This window comes from Tympanuchus pallidicinctus, unplaced genomic scaffold (genome assembly GCF_026119805.1).
Source record: "Tympanuchus pallidicinctus isolate F22 unplaced genomic scaffold, pur_lepc_1.0 scaffold2, whole genome shotgun sequence".
NCBI lineage: Eukaryota > Metazoa > Chordata > Aves > Galliformes > Phasianidae > Tympanuchus > Tympanuchus pallidicinctus.
This window is the reverse complement of record NW_026294721.1, coordinates 49785134-49797324: the sequence shown is the minus strand read 5'-3', so window position 1 is coordinate 49797324 and position 12191 is coordinate 49785134. Positions and strand designations below refer to the sequence as shown.

The following is a 12191-nucleotide window of genomic DNA, read 5'->3' as shown; positions in this document are numbered from 1 at the left end:
AAAAGTGAGGTCACTGACACATTGGAGGATAATCCGATCTGCAGTGCCTCCCTAACTTACAGCATGGGCGCCGTGAGGTGGGAGAGGCATCGCAGCCCATGTGCAGCATGGTGCCCGCAGGTGAGCAGTAGCAGCTCCCAGCTAGCATTCAGAATCACTGAATCGCAGAATCATTGAGGTTGGAAGATCTTCTAAGATCTCCAGCCCAACTGTCTCCCTACCACCTATACTGCTCACTAACTACATCCCTCTGTGCCACACCTCCATGTTTCTTGAACACCTCCATGGACAGTGACCATTCCCTCTCATCGCTGTTACCTGGGAGCAGAGACTGACCCCTACCTTGCCAAATTCCCATTTTGTATATTAATCTGTATTCTGTACGTTTGTCAAGACAGTGTCTTATCACAGTTGCAATCACAGCCTGTGGTCTAAGAAGGGATGTATTTCTTTTAAAAGTAGAATATCAAATACAAATTAAACTTAATAATGAGAATTTAAAACCACTAAAGAGAAGAGATTCCAAGTAACACCTGGCAAATAACTTCAAATCAGCCACACTATGCATTACCTCTCAGTTACAAGCACCAGTGCAAATGCCTTATTAAGTCGTGGAAATTTTTGCCTCATCTGTTTGAAACAATTACTTAAACATAACCCCCTTCTTCAGGAATTACCATGCCCAGAGCAAAGTGAATTTAAAAAAAATCACCTGGGCTGAAGGATAACTGAGGTATGGCACTCTTTGTTTAAAAACAAGGAAGGAAAAGGGTTGGCAGCAAAAAAGGAGAGGCCCTACAGGGCTACTGAGCCTGGTACTTAGTAATTCTGTCACAAAGTCATGTAGGGCTTCACATATCCAACAAGATTTCAGCATGACTTTGGTTTTGCTCACTTTCCCATCACAGCTGCTGTGGCAAAGCACTTCTAAGCATCCACCCTCGCGTATCTGTTTGTGCCACTGCTGCACCTATGCTGCAACAGACGGATGCTGTACTACAAACCTTCCAATTCACCTTCTGTCTATGACAAATCTTGTAAATCCTGGTGTACTTTTCTGAACTGGAATTGTCCTACTATGCAACAATTTCAGCTTTCACTACTAAGAAAAGTTCAATTTTAAAGAAAAAGTCTGTTAAAATGTGAGCCCGAGAAGTCTCAGCATCAAAGGGTCAATGAAATGAACTCACTTCATACTTGTGTAATTCTAGTAGTTACATGCCTTTCTCATCAGGTTTGGGGGATCTGATTAATGAATGAGCTTTGGTAGAATTAGCAGAAGTGCCAGCAAGGAACGGGAGCGAGAAGATAGGAGCATGAAGGAAAGAAAGGCAGATACAGCACAGAGAGAAGCCTGACTGAAGGCAGAGAATGATGAGAAAATAGGACCTCGTATCCGAGAGGACGATACCACCTGACGGCTGACATAACTAAAACATATGAACTCATTATTTTTGAAAAATACTCCTCCTTTCTAATAATACATCTTAGAAATGACTAGTCCATTATAAGCATTCATTTGTTAAAAAAGAAAAAGGAACAGTTAGAAAAATATAAATCTTCTTTAAGAAATGCTTACCTATGTCTAAAATCTTTATTTCTTGGTGGGAGCAAGTAAAAAAGAACAGAAAAACATGATTAGAAAAATACTCAGAAAGGATGTTAAAAGAGGAAAAGAAGGCAACATTTAAATCTGTCATTAGTGAAGCGGTCTGCTCACCCCAACTATGTAGGTTAACCCTTCAGATCCACAGAATAATTACTCTGCGTAGATTAAATTCTCACTGTTTGGATGTGTAGAGTTCAGATATTTTACCATGGTATTTTTTTTTTTTTTTAACTTCAGTTTTATATACAATTTCAAATGTACTGAAATCTTATTAATTGACTTCCTGTAGTTTCCACAAGCATTTGGAAACTGACTTACACAGTGCCAGAAATGTGTGACATACATATTATTTGCAGCAGTAACTCACAATTCTAGAGGTCCAAGGTGTGAGAAAAACTTACCTTAGTTCGAGAACACTAGTTACATTTCCAGATGGAAATATCCGTCGAACATAGTTGAAATCCCCCACGTAAAGACTGCCATCAATCCCACAAGCTAAGGCAACCGGAGCCAGTAATTTATTACCATCAGCTTGACCATTACAGCTTGGGCAGGAGATGCTGCGTCTTCTTCCATTGCCCATAATGCTGCTGACAATGGGGGGTTGCTGAGATATAAACTGATTTTCACCATTTCCTTTGTAGAGGATTCCTGGCAGATAATGCAAAAAACAGAAAATCAAAAGTGGTTTATTAAAATTTTGGATGTATATACATGAAATGACACACAGACATTCCCAATACTTCCTTTTCTTGGTTTAATATATTTTAAAGGACTTCTGAAGGACCATGGTTTTTCTCACTACAAGAGAACTTTTAATTAAACCACTTATAGTTGTAATTAAGTCACAAATACACTAAAACACACAGAAAGCATTAAATTACCCTATCTGTTGAAAGTAGAAAAAACTATTTTAAATGTTTCCATTTTGGAATTCTCACGAAACGACTGAATTTTCACCCAACTGTGTATTACAAAAAGGAAAAAAAAGTATTTGCTACCATAGCTAACTAAAATGTGATGTCATATGTCATCAAAACTGGATTACTGCTGCAAACTGTAAATATTAACTAAAAAGGTACTTCAAAAAAGTTGAATCTTACACTATAGAAAGCTCCTTACTCAGCTCACAATGAAAATGTACCCCTGGCAACAACATCTGCCTCAGTACCATGTCTGCAGCTACAGGCAGTTATTAAAAATGTCAAAAAACAACAATAAAAAAAATCATGCGCCAGGCCAACCTGCTTCTTAAACTTAATTCTGCTTTGAGGCAAGAAAGGAACAGTAATTTTGTAAAGACAAAGTGATGTTTCAGCAGAACTTTTCTTCCTTATGCTTCCACAGGAAATTGAAGAGAAAAATGCACGTTATGGTAAGTCTTCAGTCTTGGGAAAAAAAACAACCAAACATCTAATTTTATAGCATATTAAAATGTTGCTAGCACCCTCAGTATTGAAGATGTCAATGAATCCATCACGGTGCAGCCTGCCGACGGCCGTCTATCATGGTGGTGCTTGTAAGTCACAATGTGCCTGTCCGTGGTACGATCCACGAAAGCCACGCGTACTTCACAGCAATGCACATTGTATTGATTGTCTGTACAGTTCCAAAGGCAGTCGGGGCTGGGGAACGCACTTCTTTTTGGAACGCATTGAGGAAATTGAAGATGGATTTCTCTTTCCGTCCCCACCCCAAAACTGAACTCTTTGTACTGACAGATATGCGGAAAAAATACTTTGCCTCTTTAAATGCTTTAGGTGGCTTCACTACTTGATAATGTTATAAAATTTGGTAGATTATACACGTAAGAGCAATAAAATTGGGAAGAATGAAAGTGGTTTATGGAAACTTAATGACAAGTAATCTAAATAAGTAATCTAACTCAAAGGAGGAGAATGTATTTTTCATGAATAGTCAAAGCCAGAATGCATTAGTAGTATACGAAATCCGTTCTCTCATGATTACATCATTTATGACAATCATGGAACCATAATTTTGCCTGAAATAGCTGAGTTCTATAATTTTCATCAGAGGAATTCTACAAGTCAGCACAGTGCACTATTGCACCTGATTTATTCTGTCATTACCTTGAAAAATGGGTCCTTCACATTTCTCCTCTATTATCACAGACTAAGAGATGCACATTAGACTATTTACTGCAAGAGCGAGGGATGTCCGTGCAAACAGAGTCTGCACTCCCTTCTGAATAAATTTCTCCAGCTTACCTGCCTTGTCACTGCATCTCTCCTCTTCGTTTATTCAATTAAACACACCTCACTTTGAAAAGTCATTACTTGTCATACATACTTTTGAACATAATTTAAAGCTGCCGTTGATTCGACTTGTCAACAGAATCAGCCATATGTATGTATTTATAGTTGTAGCTCCTTTCATTTTCTGGTGAATTACCTTTCAGGAATTTGCACTCTTCCTCTCCTCGTTTTTAAATTAGGTACAATGACACTACAATGTCACCCTTCCCTGTACTTGGTTACCTTGCTTGCCTTATGAGCCAGAAGCAATGCTTTAGGTGATACTTAGTGCATCTCACAAAAAAATAGGAGGCACTGCAGGAAACTTCTGAGGGACAACAGGTACCACAGAAGTGATTCTTTCCTTGCTGAAAGAATTCTGGGCTCCTCCCTGCCAAAAAAAAAAGTACACTGCAACCAACTCCCACCTTGAGCCATGCAACTTTGCCTTCTTCATCTCTCTTTCAGCCAAATTGTTCCCAATTCCCTCCTGTGCAACGTTCAGTTGAGGTTTACTCAGTGTGGCAGCCATCAGAGAGCTGCACACGGGACCAACTGACCTTGATGCCATGGCACGGTCCTTAGAAACCTGTCCTGTTGAGAGGAAGGAGAACTCGCTCGCTAGCAACCAGGCTCTGCTCCAACAGTGAGGGGCACACAGACTCTCACTGCCTGTAGGAAGTTTCATTTGTCACCTGCTGAGCTCTAGGCTGACCACAGCACTCCAGAGAGGATGTACCTCATGGAACGACAGTGGAAACGACTGCTCATCCTCCAGAACAGAGAGTACTGTCTGCTAACAGCTCCCACCAGCAGCCATGCTGTGGCTGGGGATGTCATGAGCAGTAGGGAAAAATCTCTGGTATAAATGAGGGACTTTGCTCTGGGAGTGAAGCGCCCTCAGTTTGGCAGGATGCCTGCTACCACCACCTTATTTTCACACACCGTGAGAAATGAAAGTAGAAATGTTGTTCAAGATACTGCTACCATACAGTGGATGAATGCTAACAATGCTGAAAACCTACAAACGCTTGAGAAACAGCATTTCCTTAGCATCACTAAATTTTTAATAACAATCTCAACAACTTTTTTTTTTTGGTGAACATATCCAATGCAGAATTACACTGTTGCTGTTAGATGCTATTATTAATGCATAAGTATTTGCAGAAGTAATAAACATGACATGCACTGTAAAACTCACAGCGTTTATCAGATGCAAAACATCCCATAATTTCCCTTCTTTTTCTTCTTTTTTTTAAATGAAGAGAACGAGATGCCTAGCGTGCAGAGCAGGCAAACACTGAAATTGGCACGAAGAAACTTAACTCCTTACCATTCTGAACATCCAATACGTGATGCTTATCCAGCGTCCAGCCACCCATGTTAGAGGCATCTAGTTCGTAGCCCTGCAAAATGGCAGTCCTCTTTTCCCAGAGTGTCAGATCCAAGCAAGACTCATATTCATAGCCCACAGACACTGAAAAAAACAGTATGTTTCCTCATTGAATACAGAAACGTGCTCAGGTGACCACTTTAGGGAACGGAACTCCCTGAACTATGTACATTCTGCTGCTCTCCCAATAATCCCTATGGCTTTGTTAGAAACATAGTGAAAATACTGAATGGGATTCCAAAATATTTCAAAAACCTAATCTTGGCTTATAAAAGTAATTTTAGTTATTAAAGGAAGTAGATGAGAACAGGTATAGAAGAAATCCATTTCATGCTATTGTGTATGGGGAAAGTATGCCTCTCTATTTTCAGTAACAGAAAAAAATGAAAAACAAACGAACAAACAAACAAACTCCCCTCCTTTCAGCACACATACCGACAGCTTCGGATAATCCATAGACTCTCTGGTTGTACGCGTCAGTTTTATCCCAAATAAAAGTGTAAGCCAGATTTGGAGATGCAGGGAACCATTTCTGGAAAAGTCTTCCCACCACCGCCACCATAAGATGAACCTTCATCAAGTTAAATGGGATCACAGATTGGGTCATAGTGATCTTCAGAACAGATTTATATCCTGCAGCCCTGGAGCTTAAGTATGATAACTTCAAATCGGTTCCTGGTATTGTAGTTTCTTCATGAAGTACCTGTGTGTTGGTAAGAAAAAAAGGCACTATTTGAATGATTTGGAAATTAAATTGCACAATGCAGATATTATAAAAAGATGCCTGACATGATGCTACATGACAGTCCATTATGAATTATCATCTAAATCTGGCCTTCAGTTAAAGGTATTAAATAAAAACCAATAATGTGTGGTATTCCACCTTTTCTTTCCTTCTGAAAAGTACAGCTCAACCTCTGTCGTACTGCAGCTGTTTAGCTGATACCTTCTGTTGAAGGATTTCAGAGATGCCTTCTTTATTTTAAGGAAGGAGGTCTGAAGAAGAAGAAACATTCCCAAATGCTTTTTCCAAAAGAGGCAGAAAAGCACCTTTTACCTGACTGCTATTGCTCATCTCCTAATAAAGGCAGAGGAACCTCGAAACAGGGCAGTGCTTCAGATTTGGGTTAGGGTGTCTAGTTGCTCCTGTAGTTCATGTGTAACACAGGAAGGGCTTTTCGGTGGTTTATTATTTGCATTATCTGTGGACTGTAAATACTTTAAACCTGAGCATTCTTCCATTTATTTCAGAGAGATAAGTAGGATGCCTCAGGGAAAGCTTTTCCATATTTCCTGATCAATATTCACTACTCAGACATCAGCTCACCACTTTCTCATTTCAGAGAGGTGCAATGATTCAATTTTATTTTTAAAAGGTTCCTACCTCCCCTCCACCTCCTCTCTTCCTCTCAGCTGAGGAGCTTCAGTGGGTGATGAATGGATGTGGGGGGTTTCTGTGTAACGTGGATAAGGACAGCCAATATTGTCCTATCCCTCCGTCAGGACAGAAAACTCTATTAGGGAATCATGTCCCTAAGCAATGAGAGTGAGTACTTCAACTGAACAGCCAGCGAGTGGCTTTGCTTATTGAAAATAAGGATAAAGAAGCATCTAGACATGGTTATAAACATAACTGGAGGCAAAGGATGTGGAATTACAAGCCCAGAGCCTCGGTGGTGCACTTTGGGGAAGTTCTGTTTTACCTTCCTGTCTCCTAGTCCTGAAGTTTGAAGACCAAACACAAACCAGTACCAGCAGAAAGCAGCCTTCAGGAGAGCACACATAGCCCTGACATAAAGCTCGAGACTTCTGTGGGATCAAAAGCTGTAGCACTACATTAGCTCAGGATTTCACCATTGCTCTCTATGCTAGAGAGCCCGTAGGCACTGCTTTTAAACAACTGACTGTGTTGAACAGAGTGAAAAAATGTGGTTTTATGTTCTCTGGGAGGGCACCAGATGCTCCACCACTAACTATGTTAGCACTGCTACTGGTATGTAAAGATTTATATGCTATTAATTGTATCTGCCTCCTTCGCAGCAGTAACAACAACAGCAACAGATCAGAAATAGTATTTTGGCTCATTGTCTGAAATGAACACTTAAATCTGATATATGTAGGCATATGGCTCTTCATCTCCAGTAAGGCTATAACAGAGCAGTGGGAAATAAAGGAGGCATTGGAAGAGACTAGACAAATTAAATTCAGAGTAATTGTTAGTCTTTGAATGTCTCAGTTTTCCCCACCAACAGCCTGGCATTGCTGAGAGAAATGACAAGCAATACCATCACCTGGAAGGAGGTGACAGCATAATTTCCTTCTGTAAATCTAGTCTGCTCTCCCTCAGTCCAATATACACACAGCGTCTAAGGCAGAGCAGAAGCAAATCTTTTCTGCACAAAGAAAAACTCTAGAGAAAAGCAACCGTGAACATATCCCCTTTCTAAGACTTTGAAGGAACAACACAAAACACCAGTGAACTTGAGACAGATTCTTCCTCAGGACATCAGCAGGACTCTCATCTACCGCACATTAAAACCGGTCTAACAGATGGAGTTCTCTGTAAGCAAGAGGAGAAAAAGAAATAATACACTTGTAATAGGGCACAAATTTCATGGACTTCGCTGGTCTCCTGTTAAGACCACTGTTTCTTTTACAGCCTCGACTGTGGCAGAGCAGCGTTAAAACACTTAGGTGGTCTTCCGATACTCTTGCCTGAGATAACAGGCAATAAAGAGGACACCTTGAAGTTTCAATTTCCAAGAAATTCCACTGTGTGTGTGGATTACTATCAAATTAGAAAGTAGGACACACACGGTTCTCAGCAAGGTTTAAAACAAAAAAAAAAAAAAAAAAAAAAGAACGAACCCCTATTATTAGTTTCTGCAGAAGCCTCAAACATCTGCTGGAAATCTGACTTATAACTTCCTTCTTTCCATAAAATATTCCCTGTAGTAACTTATTTTCTTGCGAACTTTAGAAATCCAGAGGTAAGGTTATGCATCTCAATCTCTCTCTCAGAATCAAGCATTACAAAGAGAATTAAACAGTTTAATGTTCATCTGAAACGTTAAATCATCAGGCACAGCAGAGAGCATCCTATGGGAGCCATGACAACACATCAATTGTAAAGCAATCAGGAAAGTCACCGGGTATAAAAGTCACATCAGGAATCGCCAGCACAACCAATCTGTCTGTACTTTGTGTTCTCCCGGCAGAGTATCACACTATCTCCAGAAAGGCTGATACCCCACGGGGGCTGAGTTATAGCCCTCCCGCCACATTCCAACGGCTGGCATTTTATTTATTGACAATCAAGCTTCTTGGGAGGACAGCTGTGAAACACTTAAGCTACAGGACTGAGATGAGAGTCGCCTCAATTTTCTCAAAGACAGAGCTTGCTGGCCCCAAAGTTCAAGTGAGTGACTGAGGCACAAAAATGGTGCAGGGTTTCTCACCTCCTGCAGCCACAAGGACTCACTCTGCCAGGCTCTGCAATGCTTTCCTGCTCCATTGCATGACGTGATTCAGGAGACATGCTCTCGTACTATTAAGAATGTCTAACGAAGAATGCACATTAAATTAGGGGGAAATGCCTGCTGCAGGCCATCTATTTTTGTCAAAATGAGTGATTTCAACAGTGATTTGAGAACAAATTTCACAAAACAGCACAAACTTAAGTCCTTATGTCAGAGCAAGGTGCTTTGCTCTGTTTTGTTGAACAGCTGTACTGAAATGAAGTATCATCTTGGTTTGAAAGGGGTAAAGATGGCACATTTAGACATAGGGAGGAACTGACAATTACTGCTATTGCACAAGGCTCAAGACCAAAGAACTGTAGAACTACAATTCCTTAAGTAGAAGCCTTAAATTGTGTCAGTGAAAGCATAACCCAAGAGGCACACCAGAATACGAAGGACAAAATCAGAAAATTTGCTAGAAAACAAGGACACAGAAATGTTTGAAGGGAAGCTTGTCAGTCTTCATTCACCTCCACATCTGGGGCAATGGAATGGTTAGGGTTAGCTGCCCAGCTCCTGTTGAAGGCACCTTAGAACATTACACACCTTAGTGTATAATGGAAGCGTAGGAGAAAGAAAGCCACAAAAACTCTCTTTCAGAATTGTTTGTTGTAACTCATGTCTGGGTTTCTGCCAGGTCACACTGCAATATGTTTATTATATTAGGAAAGTACAGCAACAACATTATGTCATATCCACAAGCAGCTCCACCTTAGCCTGACCTCCTGCCTGCACATAGCTTAACACTGGTTAATCCCAGCTAGTTATGTCTGGGCTGTGCGTGCTAGCTGGTGATTAAGAGTAGATAAAAACTCATGCTTAAGTAGTTCAAATTTCATTCACACGTATTTATTATCATCCCTCTTGAATAATGGTCTGCTGGGCCTGTGATCACCCCTCCACCTGCTTTATTCTTTCTTTCCCCTTGCTTGCCCTCTTATTCCATTTTCCTTTCTTTGCACTGCTTCTTCAGTACAGACTTTAATTCCCCCTCAGATCATTTTGGGATTCATAAGCCACTAAGTACGCTCTTTTGGAAACATTATCTCCTAGGGATGATGAAGCACTTCGAGGGATGATGATGATTACAGCAGCACATCATTTTCTCCTGTACGTGACAGTGAATGCTGTCACACTGCATCAACAGGGTGACTGATGTCAACTGCGAGAACATGGGGAATGCTTTGTTTCTCTCTGCTTTCATCCAGACTCCTGTGCTTTAAGCTAGCATCACCCCCTTTAAAATGAAAAGATTTACAGCAGTTCCTCCAGAGCTGAGCAGATAGCTCTGTATGGAATCTGAAGCTGCTTGTCTTTTATCAGATTGGTGAATTTTTTGAGAGACAGACTGTTGTGCAAGATGCATTTCAGAGATGAATCTGACCATACAGGGCTACGTTGCAGGCATGGCCATGCAGCTCCCACCTGCTGAAGCAGGGGATCACCCTGCACGACGGGCAGAGTACAATGAAGAAAATACTCCTTGATGTTTTTACAGAGCACAAATTTTTTTTTTTGCATCCATGATCACCAGTACTTTTTTCTCCTCGTCAGAAATTAGCATTAGCACTTAGCACCAAAGACCCAGTGAAAACATAGCCCTCTTTTGTAAGGAAATCAGCCTGGGCTACCGGTCCTGTCTGTCAGACTTCCTATCCTTTGAACCTGGCAGCCAATCTCAATCACATGTGAAATAAGTGAATTCGCTAAAATAACTGTTCCTTTTGAGTTTATTTAAGATAAAAAAAAAATAAGGATTTGGGCAGGGATGTAGTATCCAAAGTGATACTCCCATGAGACAAAGGCTCAATGCAGTCAGCAGGGGAAGGACTGGATGTGGCAGACAACAGCAGCAGGTGGGAATCAGTTGGAATCCAGAGTTTGTTAGTCCAATTGCTCACAAAAAGACATTTAATCTAAGCATTACAAGTACTCTGAGAAAACAGGTTCATATTTTTCTACTATTACTTTTTCTTGATTTATACACCATCTAAGCCTTTTACTTCAGGAACCGAATCTATTGTCTGTTGACAAAACAGGTAAGTAAGAGCTGCTTTTTAGTGGTCTGTGTTTTACAAATCCTTACTTTCAACTGATGTGCAGCCACCAAAGAAGCAGAAAGATAGGATAAAAGCAACGATTTTCTAGTGTGGCATAGGTTGGAAGAGCATTTAGTTGTAATTTTCCCACATCTTTACCTTAAATTTGCCCTTTTCCATGATTTTTTAAAATGATTTTGCTCTTTCCTTGGAAGCTTTAAATGAAAACATTTCAATATATTTTCTATGTTTCCCTTGAAGATGCAAGTACTTTTCTTAGTGAATGGGAAAAAGTGTGTCCTATGCAATTATGGCATTGTGAGGGTGGGAGAAAGAGGAAGAGAGAGGGAGAGAAAGAGCGCAGAGCTTTTATCAGAAATCAATGAGATAAATACTCCTTTCCTGAAATGCATCTCTGCTTTAAGATTGCAAGAAGACTACATTAGTGACCAGGTATCTGAAATGGAGGAATCTAACACAGCCTATGTTCGAGGACATAAAAAAAAAACAGGTTTCAATCACACCTCCTTCAGTTGAGAGCATTTGAGCATTACAACTTCTGAGGACATACATTAACATCCATGCTCATGTCTTTGTAAGCCTGCCCTTCCTTTTACAAACACAGAATTATTTTAGTATATAAACATAGAAGAATCATGCTCTTCATTAAAACTAAGTGGATAAAGTGAAATGCATGGGTCTTTGTGATACAGTGGAAAAACAACTTCCATTTTGTTTCTGTGGTGCGTATATAACACGATTACAGTAAAAAAATTATGATGTTGCAATTTCTTAGTGATTTTTTTAAGAAGAATTTGTACTCTCTTCATTATAGTTGTTTAATTCTAGCCAGAGATAAGATGCTATTTGTTTGTAGAACAGTTTACCTGTGTCTCTGGGATGATAGGACTATCTTCAGGAGAAATTCTAAAGAAGGTAGATAAAGGTGATGACACGATGATGGGGTTTGGCCTTACAAATCCACTCAGATCACAGCTAGGAATGTCGTTCTCTTCCTTTTTCATGACCAGGGTGTCCATTACATAAAAGACATTCCAGGGAATCCATACAGTGTGATACTGGGTCAGGAATGGTGATCTCTCGAACACCAGTGTCAGAGAGGCACCACCATTCGCTACCAAGTCAAACCTAGAAAAAAAAACAGGGGCAGCTATTAAGCAAATTCCCAAAGCCATCCACAGCATTCATTTTACTGAGTGATTCTTCATCCTATTGTACTGCTCTGAAGATAGAATAGCTCTACTAGTAGCAATAGAAAAATCAATTACATTACATTACGTGATACTGCACTATGCATGGAGAATTTGGGATCCTGTTTTTAAATTAAACAAGTCCTTCTACTTCTAAAGTATA

General features: G+C 40.2%; 1 protein-coding gene across 18 annotated transcripts in view; it reads right to left on the bottom strand.

Moving 5' to 3' along the window:
* The window catches only part of TENM3 (teneurin transmembrane protein 3), a 696676-nt gene that overhangs the window by 40986 nt on the left and 643499 nt on the right, over nucleotides 1-12191 (bottom strand). For 15 of the 18 annotated variants that reach the window (XM_052683284.1, XM_052683287.1, XM_052683290.1 and 12 more), the window contains 5 exons: nucleotides 11705-11966; nucleotides 5693-5960; nucleotides 5198-5341; nucleotides 2011-2260; nucleotides 1580-1600 (listed from right to left, as the gene is read on the bottom strand). In XM_052683284.1, the coding sequence (XP_052539244.1) occupies nucleotides 1580-1600; nucleotides 2011-2260; nucleotides 5198-5341; nucleotides 5693-5960; nucleotides 11705-11966 (945 nt within the window). The remainder of the gene's footprint in view (nucleotides 1-1579; nucleotides 1601-2010; nucleotides 2261-5197; nucleotides 5342-5692; nucleotides 5961-11704; nucleotides 11967-12191) is intronic. The other 3 variants (XM_052683286.1, XM_052683288.1, XM_052683294.1) reach the window with 1 other exon arrangement.